Below are 25,944 nucleotides of genomic sequence, written 5' to 3' on the forward strand. Positions count from 1 at the left end.
ACTGGAACATCTGAACTTTATTTGGGGTTAACCAGAGAGACTTTAAATGGTGTCAGATGTGTGCGAACTCCCATTTAATGCGTTTGAATGCGATTAGTTAATTTAGAACACAGTCGCATCCCCAGTGATGAGAGGGTGTGCACACTTGTGCAACCATATTATCTCAGTTGCTTATTTTTTACTTTCCCTCTCTAAAATATATATTTTTTAATCAATTGAGTTATAGGCGGCACGACTGGTTAGCACATCTGCCTCATAGTTCTGAGGACTGGGGTTCAAATCCCGGCCCCGCCTGTGTGGAGTTTGCATGTTCTCCTGTACCTGCGTGGGTTTTGTCCGGGTATTCCGATTTCCTCCCACATCCCAAAAACATGCATGGTAGGCTGATTGAAGACTCTAAATTGCCCGTAGGTGTGAATGTAACTGCGAATGGTTGTTTGTTTCTATGTGCCCTGCGATTGGCTGGCGACCAGTTCAGGGTGTACCCCGCCTCTCGCCCGAAGATAGCTGGGATAGGCTCCAACACGCCCGCGACCCTAGTGAGGATAAGCGGTTCGGAAAATCAATGAATGAATGAATTGAGTTATGCAGCTTATCTGTCACATTAATGGTGGAAAAAGTTTTTAAATATTTCTTGGTCTCATTTTTTCTTGTGTCACAAAAACCTCAGGGGTGTGTAGACTTTTTATATCCACTGTACAGTAAATCATCACTGATGTCACAGCTTCCAATGGTCAGACAATTTCAAAGCTGGTGTGACTTCTAATGTAAAACTGTTGGTTGATATTTTGAGCATGCATTCAACCTCCTTGCATTACCTTAGTGCAGTTTTCTGCTTTAGGCTCCAGATCGTTGAGGGTGACAAGCTCCTTTAACAAACTGCTCTCCTGGTAACCTCCCTTCGCATCTAGCTTGAAATATGCCTGAGGCTTTGACAGGATGAGGTGCAGGTTTATTGCAAAGCCAGCCATGTCAATGGCGAAGGGTCGATGTGGGTCATATACAACCTTCCAGCCATACACCTTTCCCAAGCTGTTTACCTTGGGGGACTCGTAGCGAAGGCCCCCAACAAATGCAACGGGCCACACAGAGACCTTTCTGGTAGATCGCATCTGGTAGTTGGAGACAGACTTGCACTTACTGTACTCATTTCAAATTGATTTCACATTCAAATTATTTAATGTTTCTAGTGTTCTTGCGCTTAACGGCCTATCTCACTAGCCTGGAGACAAGGTGGCGACTCGAGTCTCTGCTGGTTGTCGAGACTAACCGGGTCGCTAGGTAGTCGCGGGAAATACAAATATGTTTACGGTAATATTTTCGGAGACCTTTTGGAGACTTGTTCAGGTCTCGACTGGGGAGACATCTCCTCCACTTTACGCTGACTTCTCTGCAACATCACGGAGACAACGCAGCGACTTCCGGGTGTATTGGTTTTCACGAGATGTCGCTCTGGTAAGAGCGCAAGCAATATTTTGGTCTCCAGAGTTGCCTGAGTTGCAGTGACTAATCAGTCGCAGCGACGTCTCCGCCAGTAAGATAGGCCCTTTAGGATGACAGGACATCAAGCCTCACCTCCTCAAATACTTTCAGGCTGTAAGCGTTGTCATCATCTGCAAAGTAGACGATGCCTGGCTGGGTTTTGTATACATTGAAGGTCTCTCGAAGCCACCGCAAAGCCAGATTTCTTTGTAAGGTCCCCCTTGGGAATTTAGGATCTGGGCGACCATACGTAATGAAGTTCTGAGGCGTCTTCACGTTTAGGTGCGTGTAATTGAGTTCCGTCTCATGGAGGAGACGACTAACCAGAGCCGTCCTCTTTTGCGAGTCCTCCACCACGATCCAGTGCAGGTTGGCCACATGGAGCAAAGTGTTGGCTAGACGAGTGAGGTCAGCCTTCTGCATCGCCCGCCGGTAGGTAGGGGTGATGACATGGACGGTTGGCAGGATGTCAGAATTGGGTAGTGGCTTGGCATACACATCCTTAGAACGCACCACCTCGAATATGTTCTGTGAGCGGGACTCTTTGTTAGCAAAGGTATTGCTGGAGCTTGGACTGCCTCTGTGTCCTATGTTACAAAAATGAGCATTAAAATATAGAATTTGTGTTCTAGAATCCCCTCCCAAAGTACTTGAAAAGTGTCGGCAATTACTTTATTTTTGCTATACATTGAAAGCTTTTGGTTTTGACATTAAAAGATGAATTCTTGAGAAACAGTTGCATCGTATACATCTGCATATGACACACAATTACACATGAATAGAAAAAGATGATGAATTACTCCCTTCAGTCTTCTCTTTAGCGGCTAGAATGCATGCTTCATAGGGTTTAAGTCTGCAGATTGATTTGACTAGTCTAAAATCTTGCACATCTTTCCCCTGATGAAGTCCTTTGTTCTTTTGGCAGTGTGTTTTCTGTCATTGTACTTCTGCGTAATGAAAGATCTCATAATCAGTCTTTGGTTTATTTAGACTTTTGAATTAATTTTGGTCAAGTTTAATCTTTGTTTCATCAGTCCATAAAACTTTTGTCCAGATTGTTTTAGGCTACTCCCTGTAAATATTCTTGTTGATAATGAATGAGTGTGGTTCGTTTTGTTTCTTCTGGTGTTGCCCAGTCCGTTACATTTACTCAAGTAGCATTTTGGATCAATTGTACTTAGTTTTAATGCGTCATACTTTTTACTTTTACTTGAGTATTTTTGTTAAGAAGAAACGGTACTTTTACTCCGTTACAGTGATCTATCTACATGCCACGCGCAATTATTTATTTTTTTTGAATCAATTATTGCGCGTACGATCTATTTTTAGACTCTCTTCGACTTCCGCATAGGGCACCGTTCAAGCCAGCTCGGCTAATGTATGCAAGCACTGGAAGAACATTTAAACTCCACACAGGAGGTCCTGAGCCAAGAGTCAAACCCAGAACCTCTCAACTGTGAGGCAGATGTGTCAATCACTATTAAAATCACTCTTTATGATATTTTAATGCTTATTTTTACAGTTTTGAACTACATGCATCAATTTGACTAGATTCTGTAGCAATATACCGACAGTGGATATATAAATTCTGCATCAGTAGTAGTTCCACAAGTGTGCACACCATCATAACTTTGATGTGACTGTGTTCAGCATCAATTACATTCAAACTCATGTTAAATCTCAGTCAGCACACACCTGCCACCATTTTAAAGTGCCTCTGGTTAATCCTCAATAAAGGTCAGTTGTTCTAGTGGGGGTGGCACAGTGAACAAGTGGTTAGCATATCTGGCTCACAGTTCTGAGGTTTGGGATTTGTTATTAAAGTTATATAAAAAAAAGAAATAAAAATACGACCTGATACACTCGTTACCGTGGCGAGGACAAAGAGAGTGGATTGCGCGGACTGTGTTATAAGAACAAAATGGCGAAAAACGTGTGTTGGTGGTCACCGGTGCTCAGGAGAGGACGCATTAATTACTGTATGTACTTCCTTCCATCTCATAGAAGACCATTCACTTGTTCTGTCTGTCACAATGCCTCACTGGCATAAATAGATGAACAAAGATATATTATTTATTGTAAATGTAATTTTTTGAGCAATTAAGTACACAAGTATATAGAGTAAATGAACAGGTCATTTAAATAGACACATTGCTCAATGTTGTGATCGGATCGGTGATTGGTTTTCGTTTTTTTAAACTCGCTGATCGGTGATCGGCAGCAAAAATCCTGATCGTGTGAAACGTAACCAAAACAGAATTTCTTCAGAAGATTTTGTAGACTCCCTTTTACAATTCACACACACATATACATATATATATATATAGTTGTAATTATTGGGTTTCCATATAGTCCATTTGATTTACTGTTTGGCTAATATTGTGACCAAGCAGACCTAAATGTCTGTGTATTACATTTTCAATGTACATGCTAATAACACCCAAATGCATTCAGTTATGTTTGATTAATACAAACAATATTCCCTCTCGGTACTTTCTTACCCTTAAGTCTTGCAAGAAATGGGGGGCTGGTGCTGTCGTCCCAAACATAGATGAGTAAGATCCAAGGCAATAGGATCAATAAAATGGCAACAATGTTTCGTCTTTTCGGCATCTCCAAGTTCAGCCCTCAGTCATTCCCTGCTGGGTGTATGACACAAAATGTAGCACACAAACACAAGAACCAAAGTATACTGAAATATACTTTCCAATGACAACCGGATCAAAAAACACCAGTGAGACGGTTCCATTAGCAGCCATACATGCCCAAGTCATGCATAACACTGGTCTGCTTGACGCATGATATACTTTAGTATACTTTGGATCATGAACTGTTCCTTCGCTATACTTTTGTCTTCGCCATACTTTTCTCTTGCCATTATTCTGAAACAGGTTGACGGGTTAACTCAAGACTTAAATATTGAATTAAATATTCTTCAGTGTCAAGGTCAGCCACCTGATCTCAAGCCAATTGAGCACACTTTTTTAGTTGTTGAAGACAAAACTGAAGCTATCATTTCCCAGAAACAAGCAGCAAATGACTGTGGGCCATATTAAGCAGTAGCTATCCATTTATGTATTGCTTTTTTAAAAAACTTATTTTCAAACCATACAATTGAAATTATAAATTCACAGACCATGAAAATGTAGAAATAAAATAATCCTCTCAAAGCAGTAAAAATGAAACAATAAAGTATTCAATTCTAATTTAAATTGAAAACTTAATATTTACAGACACACCCAAAAATCATTGTACAAAAATAGTTTCAGATAATGACACCCCTTACTGCATTTTTAGTCAATCTTTCTTTCAGAGAGAAAGTCAGCGGTACAATATTTATTTATTTTCAGATGGCTCAGGTGCATCATCGACCTCATCAGAGGGAGGGACATTCCGCTTTGTAGCAATACTGTGCAGGACAATACCAGCTAGTATTATGTTGCCCACTCCTTGGGGGTTCCACACACAAGTAATTGAGGCACGCAAAGCGCCCCTTCAGAACTCCATTTAAACGTGTTATGGTCGGCATACGGCCGGAGAATGGACCACCAAGCAGATGGAAGAAGGTTTGCAATAGTTGCACAGTCTTATTCAAATATGGAGGCACAACAATAATTACTGCGAAACAGAAAACAATGATGACAAACGGTCGTTGGTAAAAACTAAAACGAGGATACAAAGATGACATGAGTGTGAATAACTATGATGACAGGAAACAATAAAGCTACGATAACAAATGGTCTTCATGAGAAATATCATCACTAGAAAAAGGAAACACAAAATTCACAGAAGTCCTGATGAGATGAAATCCAATGGGAACAAGAGTTGCGTCAATCAACAAAATGGCATGCAGGACAATACTCCAACACCTTCCTTCCACTGCAGACACACCTAAATACAAATCAAGGCTGATTGCATGCAGGTGGGGCTCAGTGGCTCCACCCACCAATGACCCTGGCAAGACTGAGGGCAGAGAGAGAAAATTACATTACTGATAGGCAGAACACCGAACATGGCAGTACCCCTCCATCAACAGACTTACCCTGGCGGACCACCTGGTTTGGATGGGTGAGTAGCATGAAACTCACAGAGGATAGACAAATCCAGGATCCAGGAGCGAGGAACCCATTGCCACTTCTCTGGACCATAGCTCTCCCAGTCGACCTCCCTACCCCTTCCTCAGTCGTCTAAAATGTACCTCACTGTGGAGACTGGTTCGTCATTGAGTGGGTGGGGCGGAGGAGGAGGATGCACTACCGGAGGGATGAGTGGGCTAGTGCAGACAGGCTTGAGCAGAGATACTTTGAACACAGAATGGAACTTCAATGATGGCAGGAGCTTGAGTTTCATGGCAACTGGGTTAACAACAGAGTTACAAATGGACCAATGAAGCGAGGACCCATTTTCCTTGACACCCCCATAAGATAAAGATCTCTCAAGAAAAGTCACACCTCCTGGCCAGGCCATTAAGACAGAGGGATGTTGGTGATGACACACCACTGACGATTACAGCCTGCAGTGTGGGAAAGCGCAGTTCGGATGTCCCACCAGATCCGCAGAGCTCGCCCGAGGTGAAGTACTTATAGTATGGAGAGGTCAGATTCCTAGGAAGGAAAAACTGGAGATTGATACCTGTAAGCAGTCTTGAATGGGGACATTCCAGTAGCCAAGCAGATGAGGGTTTTGTGGGTGTATTCCACCCAGGGAAGGTGGAGAGACCAGGATGAGGAATGCTGCTGACACACGCAAGGAATTGGGACCTCCAGGTCCGAGTAAGGCTGCTCAGTCAGCCAATTGAACTGTGGGTGGTACCCTGTGGACAAACTTGCTGAAGCTACCATGGCTCCGCAGAATGCCGTCCATAGCTGAGACGTGAATTGTGCCCCTGTTAGACACCAGATTGGAAGGGACGCCATGGATACGAAGCTGTCTCCAGTGATGATTGCAACTTAGGCAAAGGAATGAAATTGGCCATCTTCAAGAATCGGTCCACCAAACTAAGGATGACCAAGTTGGCCTGTGATGATAGAAGACTGGTGGCAAAGTCCAGTGCAATGTGGGACCAAGGGCGGAATGTGATGGGCAATGGATGAAGAAGACCAGCAGGCAATTGATGCCAAGACTTCTTTCTGGTCGACGACCAAACGCTAGAACATGACAGCCCTCACTTCTAAATCAGTCTGATCCGGATCCATACTTTTTAAGATGACCAAATCTGGATAATGAACATTCTAAATTAGAAAACATTTTACACTGAAGGCTACGAGGTATGTAAAAAAAAAAAGGTAGACCAACCAACATGGGGTCAATCAAATTGTGCAGAAAGCAATGTCATTTTCAGATATTTTTAACAATGATTTTTAGATTTCTGTAAATGTTAAGTTTCCAATTAGAGTTAGAACTGAATACTTTATTGTAAGATTTTTACAGCTTCGAGAGGATTATTCTATTTCTAATTTAACGGTCTTTAATGTGAAGTACTCTATCATTTCAACTGAATGGTTTGAAAATCAGCAAAAAAAATACAATAAATAAATGGATATCTACTGCATGACAAATGTTAATTAGTTGAATAGTTGCACAATCTTTATTCAAACACGGCGGCACAACAATAAATCTATCTACACTAGACAGAAAATGAAAGAGAAAATCACAGAAGTACTTAAAGACAAAAACACAAGTACTTCTGGAATGCCTACACAGAGGAAATAGAAACACAAAATTCATAGAAGTACTGAATCAAAAACAAACCTTAAGTACTCCTGGAACTGACGAGATGAAATCTGATCGGAGCGATACAAGGGAAAAAGAGTTATGTCAAAAAAAGCAAGAAGTACAATACTCGGACACCTTCCTTCGACTGAAGCCAAATACCACCCAAGACTGATAGTAGACTTTTTTACATGAGTTGCTCAAAGCACACCTAGGAGCCTTCAGTGCTATATGAAGTCTAATTCAGAACAAGAGCTTCATTTTCAGCTGCCTCAGGTGCACCATTGACCTCATCCCAGGGAGGGACAGTCCGCTTTGTAGCAATATTGTGCACAACAATGCAAGCATGTATTATGTTGCATACTCCACTCGCAAGTAGGCATGCAAATCGCCTCTTCAGAACTCCATTTAAACGCTCAGTAGTAGTAATCCTTGTTTTTTTTTATTGTTTCAATGTTGAATTTTGTTGTTGTGCAGGTATGGTCTTACTGGCCCTAGCCAATGTGGCCCCCGAGGAGAGATTTCCTATGGTGTCATTGATTATACATATGCTTACAATGTTTTTTTAAATATCGTTTTTAACTTTGTCTTTAATTTACAGGATAACATGTCACCCAATTTCCATGGCCAATTTCCAAGCTACTGCCCCCACGACCCGACCTTGGATAAGCGGTAGAAAATGGATGGATGGTGAAGAAAAAAAAAAAACTGGCAGACTAGCCATCATGGCATGGCATCATGGCTCAAAATTTATTTTTATATAAATGTATGTATTTACTTGGACAAACGAAAAGCACAACAAATACAAATACCCCATTTCCAATATCTTTTGACCAGCCAGACCAAACCTGCAACACATTTTTTAAAAGCAAATATAGTCTGGTTAGCACATCTGCCTCACAGTTCTGAAGACACAGGTTCAAATCCGGCCTCACCTGTGTGGAGTTTGCATGTTCTCCGCGTGCCTGCATAGGTTTTCTCTGATTACTCTAGTTTCCTCCCACATCCCCAAAACATGCGTGGTAGGTTAATTGAAGACCCTAAATTGCCCATAGGTGTGAAGGTAAGTGTGAATGGTTGTTTGTTTATATGTGCCCTGCGATTGGCTGGCGACTAGTTCAGGGTGTACCCTGCCTCTCGCCCAGAGTCAGCTGGGATAGGGTCCAGTTCGCCTGCGACCCTAGTGAGGATAAGCGGTAAAGAAAATGGATGGATGGATGGATGGAATTTCAACCTTGAAACATTAAAAAACAAGGTGTGGTATTGAGCGTTTAAATGGAGGTCCGAAGAGGTGCTTTGCGTGCCTCAACTACTTGCATGTGGAACACCAAGGTGTGCAACATGATACTTGCTTGTATTGTCCTGCACAATATTGCTACAAAGCGGAATGTCCCTCCCTGTGCACCTGAGGCAGTTGAAAATGAAGACGTACAGTACCTCCAACTTTCTCTTAGAATGATAGAGTGACTAAAAATGCAGGAAGGGGTGTCATTATCAGAAACTATTTTTGTACAATAGCAAGTTTGGATTATACTGTGATCTAATCTGATTTCAGAATAAGTTTTTTTGTTTTGTTTTGAACAGCCCATTTTGGAGAATTTATCTTATCCCTTATCCAAAATCCGATCAGATTACATTTAAACAATTTGGCCCTGGGCATACAAATGTCCACTCATAATGTGATGATGTGCCCCTGCCTTTAGGCAGACATGGACTGCAAATAAATTCCATACAACCAAATTACTTCTTTGTTCTGTTGTCATAGCAGTGTATTACATGATGATGATAATCATAACATAATGAGTCCTTGATTAAAAAGATCAACCGCAGTCTAAAACCAAATATTGGTCTAGCTAATTAACACTTGAGGGTAGATTTTATAGGGTTGTATTTGCACAGTGTACCATTGACAAGGACAATTAAATTATTTGTGCACATCATGCTGTAAAGGGATTACTTGATCTCCACCCACTCATTTCAAAGTAAATTCGCCTTATTAATTTATTTAGGTGGTGGGCGCGGTGCCTTTGGGTCCCGGCCTGTGCCCTCCTCTTCCCTCCCCCTGGGGCACGCTGCCGTGGTCATCTCCTTCCTCTCTCCCGGGCTGTGTCGGGTCCCTGGCTGATTTGGGGCACCTCCCACCTTCTGGCACTGTTCTGGTCACTGGGCTATTGTTGGTTTGGGGTGGTCGGAATTGGCTGTGGGGTGGTGGTGGGGGGGGGGAGGGGCTTCCCCCCTTTTCTCTGTGGTCTGCCGGCCGGTCAGGCCGGGCCGGACCCGCAGGAATCTAGCCTCTTACTTCACACACTCGGCACATTTTTAGTCCTCACACTGTGCATACTCTGCACATTGGGCACACTCATATCTCATTCAGGGTCCCCTGGGGGAATGGCCCCAGGTATGGTGGGGCGGGCGCCGGGCCGGGTGCTGGCACATCTGTGCTGGTTTCCAGTCTGGTCGCTGCCCCCCCTTCCCCCTTCTGTGGGTCGGGCTGGGGAGGGCACTCGGCCAGGTGTCCCGGCACTCCGGCCTGCTCTCTGGCCCACCATTTCTTTCTCCCGCGGATTGTTAATGCACTACATAAATTAGCACATCCTTGGGGTGCTGGTTGGCCTGGATGGGGGTGACGGTTGCGGGTCAGTATTGCCTGTGACCATCTCGCCTCACCTCACCGGTCTCTCCAATTTTCATGCACTACACCCCACCACACACAATCACGGTACAGGGATAACGGTTGCCAGTCGGGGACCTGGTAACCATAGTAATAGGGTTGGTGGTGGGTTTTCACATTTCTCTTGGCTTGACTCCTGGGTCCTGTGCCCCACCCCTCCTCCAGTTCTTGGGCCACGGAGTGAGGGGGTTGCCCCCCCCCCCTTTGGGCCCCACCTTCCTCTCCCCTCTCTTGGCACCCTTGCTCACGACGGGCGTTTAACATGGGCTCTCTTTGGCGGGCTATAACCGTTTTTGGGTGGCGGCTGGCTCCTGTTTTGGGCCCTGTTGATGGGTGGGGCCCTCATGCTCTACGGGGGTTGTGGAGACGGTGGCCGCGGGGGTTGAGGGGGTTTTGCAGTGGTCCGGTGCCCGTGCCCCTCGCTTTGGGACTGGTTGGGACGATTCGGTTGGGACCTGTCTGGGTCCTGGGGGGTCGGTGGCATGCCACTGTTTGGGTCCCCTGCTGGATGGACTCACTGGACTTGCACCGTTTCAATAATAGATTGTGTACCTATTTTGGACAATCAGGCCATTTCATTCCCACATGCTCCATAAGACCAAAAGACCAACGTTTTCCAAACCATTAATGACGTCCTCCGCGATATGCTTAACCGGTTTGTTTTTGTCTATTTAGACGACATCCTCATTTTCTCCCACTCTCCCAAAGCACATCGCCATCATGTCCGTCAAGTCTTCCAGCGTCTCCTTGAGAAACGCCTTTTTGTCAAACCTGAGAAATGTGAATTCCACCTCTCCTCTGTACACCTCCTGGGCTATATCATTGGCAGAAGACAATTACAACCAGAACCAGCCAAGATCCAAGCAGTCGTCAACTGGCCCATTCCCTCCACCCGCAAAGAACTACAATGTTTCCTAGGATTCGCCAATTTTTACCACCGCTTCATCCGCAACTACAGCAAAGTGGCTACTCCTCTCACTAGCCTTACTTCCACCAGCTCTCCATTCCAGTTGACCCCTGCTGCATTCCAAGCCTTCGACCATCTAAAAGACTTATTCACCAGCGTCCCCATCCTGAGACACCCCGACCCCTCCCTCCGGTTTGTTGTGGAGGTCAACGCCTCTGACACTGGGGCGGGGGCAGTCATCTCCCAGCGCGACCCCGAATCCCAGAAACTACATTCTCGTGCCTTTTTAACCCGTCGTCTGTCTCCAACCGAGCGGAATTATGACGTAGGAAATCATGGGCTACTGGCCATCGTCTGGGCGTTGGAGGAGTGGAAGCATTGGCTGGATGGGACAGATTCTCAGTTTATTATATGGACAGATTGTAAAAATCTTGCCTATCTCCGTTCCGCCAAACGTCTTAACCACCGACAAGCTCGGTGGGCCCTCTTCCTGAGCCAATTTAATTTCAGCCTCTCCTTCTGCCCTGGTTCCCGCAACAGCAAGCCCGATGCCCTATCTCCCATGTACTCAGCCCCCTCCAGTCCCGCGGAACCCGTCCTTCTTTCCTTCTGCTTCATCGGGGCAGCCACTTGGGAGATGGAACAGGTAGTTAAAAATCCTCATAAGACCCAACCGGATCGAAAGACCGGACCTCCTGACCAGGTGTTGGTACCCAATTCGGCACGTTCTAACGTTCTTCTGTGGGCACACAATTCCAAACTCTCCTGTCATCCCGGGATCATACCATCCAATTCATACAAGCACTTCTGGTGGCCCAGTCTGATGAAAGACACCCGGAGTTTGTCCGAGCCTGCTCCGTCTGTGCCCGAGGGAAGACTTAACAACTGCCCCCAGCTGGTCTGCTGCTCCCCTTACCTATCCTGAGCAGCCCCTGGTCCCACATCACCTTGGACTTCGTAACCGGCCTCCCTCCCTCCGAAGGTAATACTATCATTCTTACTATTATCGATGGGATTTTCCAAGTATGTCCATTACGTACCCATTCCCAAATTACCATCTGCCTTTGAAAACGCTAACCTCCTTGTTAATCACATCTTTAAACTCCAGAGAATCCCCATTGACATAGTCTCTGACCAAGGTCCTCAGTTTGCCTCCCAGGTATGGAAGGAGTTCTGTAAGACGGTGGGCGCAGCAGCCAGGTTGTCTTCTGGGTACCATCCACAATCCAACGGCCAGACGGAGCGGGCGAATCAGACTCTGGAGTTGGCTCTTTGTTGCGTTGAAGAATGCAATCCCACCTCCTGGAGTGCCTTTCTTCCATGGATCGAATATGCCCGCAACTCCCTCACCAGCTCCACCACAGGTATGTCTCCTTTCATGGCCTGTTATGGTTTCCAACCTCTGTTGTAGCATACTGTGGCGGTTCCCGCGGTGAGGGATCACCTGCGAAGGGTCCATTCCATTTGGAAGGACGTCAGGGCGGCTCTGAATCGGTCTGCCGAGAAGAATAAACGGTTTGCGGATCTTGGTGAGTCAGAAGGGTTTGGCTCTCCTCTCGTGACCTCCTGCTCCAGACTGAATGCCGTAAGCTCACTCCACGCTTTATTGGTCCCTTCCCGATCACTATAATCATCAATCCCACGTCAGTTCAATTAAAACTCCCGATGTTCCATGTGTCTCTGCTCAAACCTGTCTCCACGTGCACTCTTAGCCCTGCGACCGTGCTCGCCCTCTCTCTCTTTTCCCAGTAATCAGCACCACCTCGGCTCCGCACCTGTTGCCAATCAGCACGCTACAATGCCTGCATTTAAGCCTTCCGGATTCCGGAAATCGGCGCCAGAGTATTAACGTTCACCCGTGTGCTCCTTCCGTGTTCCCCGCCTCACTGTTCTCTCCAGCCACGGCGTCAAGCTCTTCCACCTGCTCACGCCACCGCACCCCGCATGTTCCTTGTCCCGACGGTCCACCATCACACCTTGGAGATCCCACCCTGAACTGGAATACAAATAAACCATTCTCCACAACTTCTTCCGCCTCCGTCTGCTTCTGGGTCAAGTCAACATCGATACTATTTTATCATGACAACTGTCTCACTATTGTTCTCACCCCTAGTCCACTTGTCCGCTCTATCCCTCTGTCTGTCCCCTAACACCCTTTTCTGTCTGAATGAATTTTCAATAAACATCAGAATAATAATAAATAAATGAATAAAAATAAGCAGAGGGAGTATTTCAAACTCCCCTGTTGCACAGCAAAACTGTTCCAGCACAAAGGCATACAGATCCACCATTCTGCAAGGCCATGCAGCTGAACAGGACAGGTTTAAAAAATAATAATAATTTAAAAAAAAAAAAGGTAAATAGTTGGAAAAAATGTATCAGTTATGGTTAGAAAGAGGATCCAAAATAGTTTATTCAGAAAAGATTTCAAAAGAAGCACCAGACTACTGAATTATTTGGAAATACCCTGTTAAAAATTAATCAATGCTAAAAATTAAACAACCAACTGTGCTGATTTTTTTATTTGTTTAATTTTATTTTTTTTACTGGAGATCACATGCTCTGAACCCGGGTGGGTTGGGAGTCGGGACAGACTCAGTTAAATGGAACTGAAGGCACCTATATAACGCAAACAACCCCGCCGAGTGAACACAGACATGCGTAACTGGAACACAAAACAACAGAAAAGACAGTGTCTTCATTGATTCATCTTCCATTCCGCTTATCCTCACGAGGGTGGCGGGGCGTGCTGGAGCCTATCCCAGCTATCTTGGGCGAGAGGTGGGGTACACCCCAAACTGGTTGCAAGCCAATCGCAGGGCACAGCTGAACAAACAACCCTTCGCACTCACATTCACACCTACAGGCAATTTAGAGTATTCACTTAACCTAGCGTTTTTGGGATGTGGGAGGAAACCAGAGTACCCGAAGAAAACCCACGCAGGCACGGGGAGAACATGCAAACTTCACACAGGCGGGGCCGGGATTTGAACCCCGGTCCACAGAACTGTGACGCAGATGTGCTAACCAGTCGTGTCGTGCCGCCGCAGTGTCTTCATATTTATTTTAATTTGGATAGCAAGAGCCTTCAGTAGGGCTCAGCAATTTCTGTTCCTCTTTATGTATGCAAGGGAACAACAGCATGTACCCCTAAATTGACCAAGGGATTGCTGATGTCTATTTGCATTGAGGCATTAGGGGCAGCCGTGACCAAGTGATTAGGATCGCCCCCCACCACTGTGGCGATGCCAGTTCAAATCATTGACTGGCAGAAGAATGTGGGCAACAGAAAAATCAGCTTCGTGGACACACAGAGCTGGAGAGGATGTGGCAATGAATTATCCACCCAGAACATCAACAACAACAATCACACACATCCCCAGTGTGGGTTTGCTGTGTTTACTTGGTGGATGGGTTAAATGCAGAGGACAAGTTTCATGCTTTACCATCTTCTTTATTTGATTTAAGTGGATGACCACATGACGACTCATTATGACTCAACATTAATCAATTGTGGGCCAATAGTCATATGACGAATCCATTATTGGAGCACAGCAAACTGTTATCAATGCCCTACTTTTAATATACAGCTTCTGGAAATCAATAACAGTAATAGCCTTCGGTTACATAGATGCCTCCACTATCCCTTTTATCTGGGTTGATGTATAATTGTTTAGTTTACAGTGCATCTTAACAATAAAACTTTTGGAAAGAAAACTTTCGACTCTGAAAATTTCTCCTATGTTGTACTTTCAGAATTCTTGGGTGGTTGAATATTTTTGAATGACTACACATTCACTAAGTGCAAAGCAGTTCACTTAAAAAACAAGTATAATACAGTAGGCATACTCACAGAAAAGAATGATGGACCACCAAATTTTGCTGTGCTGTCAATCACTATGATGTTGTTAAAGGTAGCAGGTCTTCATTTGTCGACGAGGAATCCATCAGATCCGCATGCTTTGAAAGTGCTTAATGTTTGGTACACAACTGGGAGTGAAAACTAGCTGATTTCTGTCATAGTATCCAGTGGGTATCGTTGTGTCGTGTGGAGTACTCAGTATCAGCCCCTCCAGAGACAGAGGAGGTCGTTCCTCTGGAAGAATGCCGCTTCTCATTGCATAAACAAAAGTTAGGATTGTCAAACCTAAAGGGAAGAGGACTGGGTGGAGGGGCAACCATGGCTGGAGGACTTGGGACTTTGAAATAAATCAAAAATGTCACAACACTAGGAAAGCAATTACTGGGGGATGAAGTGGGATTAGAAAGAACCATACATATTATGGAACTTGTTAATCAGAGGCAAAAATAGTAATAGTTGTTACAAAAATCAGACTATAAGAAAGTTTCTATTCATTTGGATCTCATTTGTCACAGTTGGCAGGTTTGCATGGGCTAACGAGAACAGGTGGAAACGAAAACCTAACGAGCAAGACAAGGTATGAATATGGTACACCGGAAAACAAGATGAAATATGAAACAAAATTAAATATAATTGAAACAAAAACACAGATCATGAGAGTACCCCTCCTTAAGGGAGGGATTACAGATGTCCCCAGACGTCATAACAAAAATTGTCCACAATAGGGTGGGTGGAATGGGGCCTGGAGGCGGGTACAGCCGGGTGGGCGTCCCGGACGCCAGACATTAGGAGGTCGTCCGGGATGCCAAGTACATGGGCCTCGACTCGGCTGTTCAGGATGCCGGACGCAACGGCAATGCAAGGTGGCGCTCGTCCAGTGGCCTTCACTTGACCCTGCTCCTGCGGAGCTCATCCACCGGCTGCTGCCCAACGCTGCCCAGGCGGCACTCGTCCAGCAGCCGCCACCCACTGCCGTGGCACGGGTACAGGCATTTCAACAATCGATTATTTAAAAAAAAAACAAAAAAAACAAAGTCTACTAAAATGTTTCACTGTAACTATTTTCACTTGTTGTTTATAAAAAAAAAAAAAAAAAAAAAGATTCCAACTTACAATATAGGCAAATATGTACTAGTTTAATGAAAATGTCATCGCCTTCTGCATGTGTCAGGCCGTTTCACGCTGACGTGTCCAAAATGTGGGTGCATCCAAATCTGGCAGAAAATCAAATGTTTCATCAAAAAACAAGCCTAAAATTAGTCACTGATGGTGTAGTGGTACACATCAACCCTTCGGATTTTGCAAAAGGTTAGCCCTGTTTTAAGCCAACAACAGCACATAGACAAACAACCATTCACACTAATATTCACAACTTCTGACAATTCAGTCATCAGTTAACCAAATCTATTTTCAAAATGTGAGAGGAAGCCAGAATATCCATACAAGCATGGGGAGAACATGCAAATTTCACACAGTAAAGCTTATATTTGAACGTGGGACTTCGAGACTGTGAGGCAAACATGCTAAAATGTTTCCCCATGCAGTGTTACGCTTCTTATTTTTATTTACTTACTTACTTACTTTCTCTTTCTTTTCTCTCGTGCTGTGCACTGCTAAGTTTCCATTTCGAGTACTTGTCTATGGAATTTCATGAAACTCTCTTTCTACTATTACTACTACTACTAATGCATTACACTTATATAGCGCTTTTCTAGGCACTCAAAGACGCTATAATTTTCACACCGTGGTGCTAGCAAGCTACTTATGTAGCCACAGGTGCCCTGGGGCAGTCCGATGGAAGCGTGGCTGCCATTCTGCGCCTACAGGGCCTCTGAGCACCAGTCTGAATATTTGGCCACCATTTTATTTTAACCAACATGAATGTAATGTTGTCACAGCGCCACAAGATGGCATGGGCGGTGTCCCTAAATGTGCTCGGAGTTCTAAAAAAATTTAGTATCATCTATCAAGTATCGCGGGTCTGAGAGGCAGAAATGTAATGTCCTCACTTGAGTATGTCAGGTCTTAGGAGGTTAATGTGGTCTTGCTGATACACGTATACATGAATGTATGTATCCAAGGAGAGAATAGTGAATGACTTCCCAAAAGATCTTGGTTCGGGATTTTCTTGAGTGAACAGTTTTTGGTTTTCTTACCGTTGAAGCGTGCGTGGTGTGCGTGCGCGTCGCGCAGCGCGCGCGCGAGACCCCGCAATCCAATTCGCGGCTCGCGCAAACTGGGCGGTACCGCTTCGCCGATCCGCGTGAGCTCCGGTGGCGGCCGGACACCGGCGCTGGGAGCCGCGACGTGGTCACCAGCTTCTGTGAGTCGCTCCTTCTTTTGTCACGTCGAGGCGGGGTGACGGCAGACAGCGTCCCCGCCGCGAGTCGCGCCTGGTGACACCGAGCCTCGAGTACGGTTCGCCGAAAATGGCCGCTCCTGCGGCCGTTCGCTAGCGTGCCACTGATTTTGGACTTACTTCAATGGATTCAAGTCTTTATACTGTTTATATTTGTTGAATAGCTTCGTCGCGCGCTTGTAAAAGAATGCGAGTTCGGTGCGGAGGATGCGGTCGACCGAACCGAGCACCTCTAAGTGACCGGAAGCAATTTTGAGCGCATTATAGCCGTGTGTGATGTGTGTGGTTTGACTGACCCAGATGACCCTGCCAGCTCAATGAGCGAGTGTGACCAAGTTATGTCACGAGTGTGCCGCATGCTGCAAGCAACCCGACTCGCTGCATGAAATCCAGTACAGTACACAAGAGTGAGATATTAGCGAAATTAGCCTGGCCACTGGGCAGACCGAGCTGAGACAGGACACCCCACCCCCACCCCCATGCAAACTTTACACCAGTGTGACTTGAGTTCATAATTAAAAAAAAAAAAAAAAAAAAAAAGTCCCCATGTGTCAGTGCATGTCTTTTTCCTCTTTGAACATGAAGCCAACAATATTTATTGGGAACCAAGACAAATTTCTCCTTAACGAGGGTGTACTGCGCTGAGTGTGAAACACATTCATATGTTTGAAAACTTGCTTTCGTTTTCAGGCTGCGGTGTAAAAATCCGCCTCAAAGATCGAGCGTCTGCAGGGACCTTCTGATGAGGACTGTTCGGCGACCTGCTCACTACAAACAACCGGCGGATCATGTCCCATTTTAGCTGAAACACAGTCTAACTACTGCCTCTGACTTGATTGACTGACTGGCTAAATGTCAAAGGACCCAAATACACAATCAATCAGTTCTCTTTTTTTTTTTTTTTTTTTTTACACACATTTGTTTTGATCCTGCGGAACCATGGGGGCAACAGGTTACGGCTACTATCGCGTGACCATCTTCTTCTCCATGTTCATTGGCTACATGCTGTACTTCTTCAACAGAAAGACATTCTCCTTTGTCATGCCCTCAGTGATGGATGAAATTAAGCTGGACAAAGATGATTTGGGTAAGAATTTAAATTTGACTGTTTATCTAAAATACACAGCACAAATGCACTCAGTTAGTAACGAATATGGCTCACCTGAAAGTTGATCTATCTAACGAATGTAGAGTGGCGACCAGTTTCAGAGTGTACCACGCCTCTTTACCAAATCCAGCTAGGATGGGCTCCAGCTGGGATTTGATTGGGTGTGGAAAAGCGATCATTGAAGGAGAATATTGGGACTTGAATCGGAACGAACCTTATAATATCAGACTACTTATATTCTGACATTCTCCGCTGTGTCTTAGCCCTGCCCACAAAATCAGGAAAATTCAAACAGTGAAAAAAAATGCTTAAGCTATATCTAAAAAAAATTCAGCACTATATTGTTATTGTTAAGTCTGAGCATATGTTTTCAGCACTTTCAAACATATTTAATGTATTTAGAAACAAAACACGGATATCTGTTTAGAGCCTCTTTAAATAGAATTTTTCATTAGTTGGAGAAAGACATTTCTTTATTTCGAAATAGTACAAGGAGTAACTATTCGATTTCGATTCGAGAGTCATTCGTTACTGTCAAGACGAATGGCAAATTGGGATTAAGAGGGCGAGTCTGAGCTCTAATTCGTATCATTCTGAGAATATACTAAATATGCACTATATGCAACCTTTGTGTCCTTCACATTCTCAGATTTTCAATATTAACCCTCCTTGTGTCTGCAGGTCTGATCACCAGCAGCCAGACCATGGCCTATGCCATCAGTAAATTCATCAGCGGCGTGTTGTCGGACCAGATTAGTGCCCGCTGGCTTTTCTCCATCGGCCTCTTCGTGGTGGGAGGCATCAACGTGGTTTTCTCGCGGTCCGCCACGGTCACCATGTTCTCACTGCTCTGGTTCGTTAACGGCCTGGGACAAGGTTGTGGATGGCCACCATGTGGGAAGGTGCTCCGCAAGGTAATTCCAAATGCCCTGCACGATGAGTCAGTGTTATTCCATTGCACCATTGACACACAGGCAATGTATAATTCCTGCAAATATTCAAGTCAGCTACCCGAGTGTGAGAACCAACTGCTGACAGACTTATTTTCACTTTGTAGTGTAAAAGTTCACTGGTTGGAATGCTGCTCCCTGCTGCCAGACACTATTAACCTATGCAAGATGAGCCTGTGATAAAGTCCAGTAAAGTGGAGCGGTATTAGCCAAAAAATGGGATTGATTGACCAACAATCTGCAAGCTGCCACTGTCACCCACCAATAACTTGCAGTTAGAATAAGTATCACTGATGGAAGCTAAAGAAAAAAGTCAAGTAAATTGATGTAGTTAGTTCGAGGCACTTCAACAGTAAGAGGCATTTGCGCTGTTTAAAAGGTGGGGAATAAATAGGCTTTGGCACGTCTTCAGCATGTTGAAGGGGATCTGATTGCAAGCGATTCTATTAGTAGAACATCCTCAGTACATCGTGCCTTAAGAAACAACAACAGTCAACAGTTTTTTTATGTATTTATTACCGATAGGAACCATTTTTTTATAGGGTCCATTTTGAACGACTAACTTTGCTGCAGTGATGCAGCGGCATTTTTTTGTCGAATTAGTGTCTTCCTACAGTGGATCTACACCGTGTTACTCTCTGTGCTTATCTGTTCGACATGTTTCAGATTTGCTTCGCTTAGTAAGCAGTGAACAAATAATGGTGGCCATTAAAGTACATCAATATTTTTCTCCATCTGAAGACCCCAATCTGAATCTAAGATTTGCCACTTTACAGCTTTGTTCGATGTATATTTTTTTAAATTTGTCTCGGACTTAAATCCCTCTTTTTGTTTTTTCTTGACAAATTAAAATCAAATATGTCCAAAATCTCTTTCTTCAGTGGTTTGAACCATCCCAGTTTGGAACATGGTGGTCTCTGCTGTCCTGCAGCATGAACCTGGCAGGGAGTCTGGGCCCAATCCTGGTTACAGTGCTCCTACACTACTATGACTGGAGAACCATCCTAACTATGTCAGGTGTCTTCTGTGCTGCCTTCTCACTTGTGACTCTGGTGTTGGTGAAGAATGATCCAAAGGATGTGGGCCTGCCTGGTGTTGAGTTGGCACCCAAGAAGGGGGCAATTAGACGTGAGTAAAAACTAATAAATTGATGGATGGTTGGTACAAGGGTGGATGGATGGATGGATGCATGATAGATGCAGTTACACTATGTCCATACGTATTAGGACAGTAACAATATGATTTTGCCTTTATACACAACAATGCATTTGAAGTAAAGCAATCACATTGTAATGTAAGGGTGGACTTTCAACTATATATATCAGTTTGTCCAAATCCTTTAGCGCTTGTGGAAATGGGATCACCATGTAATCCCTACATATTTATTCGGAAACTTCTTAAATTCTACACATAAATCAAATCTCGATAGCTTTGTTTACAAATATTGTGGTGGTTTAAAAACAACAACAACAAAATACATACAAACTAATGGTAGTTGTTGCATGGAGAGAAGTGGCACCATGGAAACTGATCACAGAGAGTACCATATCATGTAAGTATGCCAGTGTAAAAACTATCGGCAAAGACAAAAATCTTGATTTGAAAAGCCTTAGCCATACTGTACATGATGAACTCAGTTACTGTTTTTGCTCCAAACTATTTTAACCTATCTGATGTTCATTATGTCAGTGGATGCTTTAGCGTCTCCTCAATTCCTCATACGGTTGCATGTTATGTTATCAAACATGTCCTCCATTTTCCCTTTTTTAAGGTGTGCATTTGTGGTGTTGTTTAGTCGAGGTAATTGAAGAATGTGTGGGTGTGTGCTCTTGTTCTGCACCAGGCAACAGTGAGAGCACCCTGAGTGAGTTCCTTCTCTCCCCATTCCTTTGGGTGCTGTCTCTGGGCTACTTGGTGGTGTTTGGGGTGAAGACAGCGGCGACTGACTGGGGCCAGCTTTTCCTCATGCAAGAGAAAGGCCAGACCGCTCTTATGGGTATGCATTTTTCTTTCTTATTATTTCAAATGATTCTGTAGAGTGTGTTTTTTACTGGTTAATGGCAATAACTTGAGCTGTGTTACTCACAGGCAGTACTTACATGAGTGCCTTGGAGGTGGGTGGCTTTGTGGGCAGCCTTGCATCTGGTTTAATCTCTGACAGAGCTGTTGCTCGAGTAAGTATTAGCTGTATCAGACTGAGAAACTGGTTTTATTTGGCACGCTGGTCCTAAACATGCTCTGTGGCTTTCCATAGTCAGGCCTGGGCACACATGGCAACCCTCGCCACGGCCTGCTCATTGCCATGATGGCTGGTATGTACGTGTCCATGTACCTCTTCAGGGTCACCGTCACACCTGAAATCCCAAAGGTAAAAATATAAAGACTTGCTGCACCTGCACACTCTAGTAAGAGCTAATACAAAGGATGTATCAGAAATTCTGTCTTGAAAATATAAATATGTATATAAAATCCAAGGGAACTCTGTAGAGTGCAAATCTTAACCAGTTGTTTTAAAATGTGTTACATATTCTAGCAAGGAATCAAGGAAGTTGACGCAAATGATTTTCTTTCGCTGGCCACAAATAAAATGATGTGGCGGGCCGCATGTGGCCCCTGGGTTGCGAGTTTAACATGCCTGCGATTTGGTTTTATTATATCCATTTGATACTCTTTTCATCTGGGAGGTGTTGCTTGCAGATTGAAATGCATTTTGTATTTTAACAGTATTTGTTTTCATATCTTATCAAATTAAGAATTGATGTCTTTTGAGTTAATGTCGTTTACTTGTTCAACTGTAGCATATACTTTGAGTAACTACTGTATCAATGAGTCGTTATTTGTACCGTTGATTATTCAGTGTGTGGCCCTTAGGAACATTAAAAAACACTTTTTGCAGTTAGATTTGCGCTCTAACAACCACAAGGAACATTTTCATCTTTGTTAAAACTTCAACTAAATACTAACCTAACGTCGAAAAAAATTTGTGGCGAATTGCAAATATGGATTTGTTCCAAATTGGGTTTTGACTTAACTGTTTGTACTTTTTGCGTAATCCTGCTAACGAAGAAACCAGCCAAAGGCAAACAAGTAGTGCATCTCACATGTTGTACTTTTAGCTAAAGTAATAATGATCAGTGAATGTTAACATTGTTAAAGAGATATACATTTAATAGTAATTTATTGCACTATGGGGACATTTTAGATATGCTTGAACTTAAATGGTAGTGGCTTTGCGCAAAGGCCATTTGTCTTTACTCTGAATGCGGAGGGCTGAAACGGTATCACGTCTGATACAAAAGATCATCAGAGCTGCACTGAGTTTTGTTGGCTGCACAGTTTCGCGCTTGTTTACTTTTGAGCTACAAGTGCAGCTTTAAAGTTTTGTTGACGTTAACAGTTAATTTTGACAAGGAGGTTATTGATCACCCACCATTTCGTTTCCTGTAAGCAGAAGCTGCAGCATATTGCTTCTCGGATAGCGTTAGCGGGTGCCCTATTCAGATGGGCTTGCATTTATTTGAAGATAGACTTGAATATTTTGAGAGTGACCATGCCGCTGATGTTGTTCCCAACATCAGGTGAAATTTTCACGTCACTAGCAGCTCTGGAAATATATTTAATGAGAAAAATTGTGATGTGTTAAATACTTTTTTCAGCCGTTATATGTTGCTTTCAGTGTGGCATCCGTTTTTCTTTTAAAGCCAAAACGTGATTTGCTGTTGTTTGATCTCAAGATAGAACTGTCATTGCAGACTGTTAAATTCAACGTGTTGACTAGCCTGTTCAACTTCAACCCCTAGTACCTACTAAAACAACTGTGTTGAGTTATGTTTAGGTAGTCAATATTAAAGTTTATTCATTCACTTCAGGAGGCTCCTCTTTGGGTCCAAGTCATCCATCCTGTCTCTGTGCTTCTCGGTGTCTCCGAAAAAGAGGTAAGAATTTTGCTTAGCGATTTCTTAACTGAAAAACAAAGAAAACAATTTCAGTTGTTCTTTTCATTTGCAGATCTGGATTCTCTTTCTTGGTGCCATGTTTGGATTTTCCTCTTACGGGCCAATTGCCTTGTTTGGTGTTATCGCCAGTGAAAGCGCTCCTTCCAATTTTTGTGGAACCTCGCATGCTATTGTAGCTCTGATGGCTAATGGTACAGCGACCAATACAACATTTTGTCTGTTTACCATGACACAGTCATATGAGTGACATAATTTTCTCTTTATTTCAGTGGGGGCTTTTGTGGCTGGACTTCCCTTCAGCACTATTGCCAAACAACATAGCTGGGACATGGCATTCTGGGTAGCTGAGGTCATAATGGCTGTCACCACGGTTTTGTTCTTCTTCATACGCAATATGCGCACTAAGATGGGAAGAAGAGAAAAAATTGACTGATCTGTGCTCTTCTGAAAAGTGACTCTGGTGTTAAAGGTGTTGCATAAATAATTCTAATGAAAATTATTACCAAACAAGTCCAGTATCCAAAAGACACTAATTTAGTCATTGATACTCAGGGACGGATTACCAAATTCTCTGTGAGGTTTACACACTACAGTATATGGAAAAAAGTACCCCCCCCCCCCACCCACACACACAGTTCTTAATTGATTAATTAATCAATTGGGGACCACATATCATAATTCCCACTGAATCTGAATTCTTGATCTTTCAGGACATTTTGGATGATTCTATAGTTCCAACTCTGTGTGGACTGACTTCCATCCCAATCACTTACAACAGTGCTCCCTCTTGTTGAACGCCATTGCAAATATTCATCTGGATGCATGGACAACAATGTCCAAAGACAAATTCCAAAGTCATGTAGAAAGTCTTCGCAGGAAAAAAATGGAGGCTTATTATATATTTATGAAAGCAGTCATTTAAAAGGCCAAATGATAGCTGCATGCTGAAAACAATGGAGGAAGTTATTGGTGCAGGCCTGGATGTTAGTAGTGAATTTACATATACTGAATGTTTTCTCATGGGTGTTTTTGTATAGTCTAGAATCTAAACTGCCTATCGATGTGTTTGCACATATCTGGTAGCATCAATAATTTTCATCATTGATCAGAGATAAGGTGTCGTAGAACTAATTATTTGTACGCACACTGTTGTTCACAGATCACATGATACAGAGCAATATTTTGATGCATTTTAAAAAGTTGACTATCAATTCTTTCGGTACTATTTCAATTTGTCTTTCTCAACCTGTGTCTCATGGGCACCTCAAATTCAAAATACTATTTTCTAGGCTTAAGGCCCCTGTCAGTCATGGGTCTCATCATCAATTTTCTCCCACTTAGAGCAGTGTGTTTTGTCAACTAATAATGGGAACAGACTAAGTGCCAATAGGGAATAGCTTTAATGTACTGTAATGTAATTTTACATTTGATGCCTAATAAATGTAAATTATGGGTGGTTTGAAACACTGATTTTGTTCAGCTGTTTATTGTACAATGAACACAGTGTGCCTGGATATTTATTGCCGATGGAATGGGTGAAAATGATATCTTTAGGTTTTGTACATAGAAGTGATCATTGCGTTGTCACATTTCACTAGTTTTCCAACCTTTATTGAGCCAAGGCACTCCTTTCACATGAGAAAAATCTCATGGCACTAAACAAAAATGTCACAAAAAGTATGAATACGAAAATGATGAGCTCATCTCAATTTACAAACAAATGTACTTACTGTGAATTCTGGGATTGTTCAATTGAACACATAGCAGATACACTTTGCAAGAAGCTAATGCTGTTGTTTGAATGGCAAAAGAGAAGGTACATAAACCTTATTGTACCTTCTTCCAAATAACGGAAGAGCATTTAATTGATCTGCTGGTCTCTTTTCATTGCTGGCGTGCAGAGCTGATCAAAGGTATATTTGCAATTAAAAATAGTTTTCCAAATGAACTGAAATTGAATCATTTCTGCGGCACCCGTGATGATCTCTCATGGCACACTAGTGTCCCACAGCACCCTGGTTTGCAATCAATGTGATCCAATACGAATGGGGAAACTGGGCAATATTGTATTTGTAAAGGCAGGACTGTCGTTAAAGCTTCATTGGATCTCACTTTATTGTCCACTATTCTTAACAATTGTCCTGCAAGTCTATACACTGTATATTTTTGCAGTTGTCTTCTGAACTTTGGATATGATGGTGACATGAAAAGGCACCAGGCGGAATAGGGGTTCGTACATCTGCCTCACAGTTCTGAGGTTTGGGGTTTGAGTCTCTGCTCCTCCGACCTTCCTGGATGACAGATGGACGTTTGGATGTTCTCCCTGTGCTTTCGGGTCGTGCCGCTTCCTCCGACATTCCAAATACATGAGTCTGAGGATAATGGATGGCTCAAAATTGTCCACAGGTATAAATGTTAGTGGCAAAGGTTGTTTGTCAATTTGTCCACTGCAACTGGCTGACGACTGCTCCAGGGTCTCGCCCCTAAAGTCAGCTTGAATAGATTCCAGCTCACCTGCGATCCTAAAGAGAACAAGCACTATGGAATATGAATGGATGGATGGTGACCTGAAGCATACCGGCAATCTACAAGAGTCCACTTGTTGACATCGGTATACCAAGCAACACCAAATTCCAAACACTCCCCTGCAGCCCCTTGGCTGAGGTTAGGACAGTAATGTCAGCATGGAGAGCTACAGTATTCACATGAGGAAGAGGATTTTGTTTGACTCCATTTAATTTGGGGCAACTAAAGCAGTTGGAGACTTGGGGTGATTAAGTCTGCGTGTTGTAACTGCAATAACACAACGTTCTGTGCTTTTTAGCTCTTAAAAATTAGCTATAAGAACAGAGCAGCAAGGTTTTGAGTTACTTAGTGTAAGTCCTTTATATCGCGGTAAATGTTCACAAATGAATGTTTTCAGACAATGTTTCTGTT

General features: G+C 43.5%; 2 protein-coding genes across 11 annotated transcripts in view; one reads left to right on the forward strand and one right to left on the reverse strand.

Annotated features, from left to right (window-relative positions):
* Positions 1–18,101, reverse strand: part of b3gat1b (beta-1,3-glucuronyltransferase 1 (glucuronosyltransferase P) b) — a 20,628-nt gene extending 2,527 nt beyond the window's left edge. For 3 of the 10 annotated variants that reach the window (XR_009785025.1, XR_009785024.1, XR_009785026.1), the window contains exons 1-5: positions 14,626–15,686; positions 7,234–7,265; positions 3,984–4,121; positions 1,576–2,069; positions 819–1,112 (exon numbers count right to left, since the gene is read on the reverse strand). Coding sequence is in view for 7 of the 10 variants with exons in the window: in XM_061750711.1 (XP_061606695.1) it covers positions 819–1,112; positions 1,576–2,069; positions 3,984–4,095 (900 nt within the window). In the remaining 3 variants the exon portion in view is untranslated. The other 7 variants (XM_061750711.1, XM_061750719.1, XM_061750715.1 and 4 more) reach the window with 7 other exon arrangements.
* Positions 17,933–24,955, forward strand: LOC133466744 (glucose-6-phosphate exchanger SLC37A4-like). The gene is made up of 9 exons (XM_061750708.1): positions 17,933–18,080; positions 18,783–19,015; positions 19,933–20,179; positions 20,895–21,047; positions 21,140–21,225; positions 21,306–21,419; positions 22,921–22,986; positions 23,060–23,198; positions 23,277–24,955. The coding sequence occupies exons 1-9, from the start codon at positions 17,933–17,935 to the stop codon at positions 23,438–23,440; spliced, it is 1,350 nt and encodes a 449-aa protein (XP_061606692.1). The 3' UTR covers positions 23,441–24,955.
* The last annotated feature ends 989 nt before the right edge of the window (positions 24,956–25,944 follow it).

Source organism: Phyllopteryx taeniolatus, chromosome 17, assembly GCF_024500385.1.
Source record: "Phyllopteryx taeniolatus isolate TA_2022b chromosome 17, UOR_Ptae_1.2, whole genome shotgun sequence".
Taxonomy (NCBI): Eukaryota; Metazoa; Chordata; class Actinopteri; order Syngnathiformes; family Syngnathidae; genus Phyllopteryx; species Phyllopteryx taeniolatus.

What these genes read in the sequence shown, in the direction of transcription:
- LOC133466744 (XM_061750708.1), top strand. Translation starts at nt 17,933, where the DNA reads ATGGGGGCAACAGGTTACGGCTACTATCGCGTGACCATCTTCTTCTCC. An exon ending in GCTGGACAAAGATGATTTGG is followed by an intron (nt 18,081 to 18,782) that starts GTAAGAATTTAA and finishes TTGTGTCTGCAG; the next exon opens with GTCTGATCACCAGCAGCCAG. An exon ending in CTGACAGAGCTGTTGCTCGA is followed by an intron (nt 21,226 to 21,305) that starts GTAAGTATTAGC and finishes GGCTTTCCATAG; the next exon opens with TCAGGCCTGGGCACACATGG.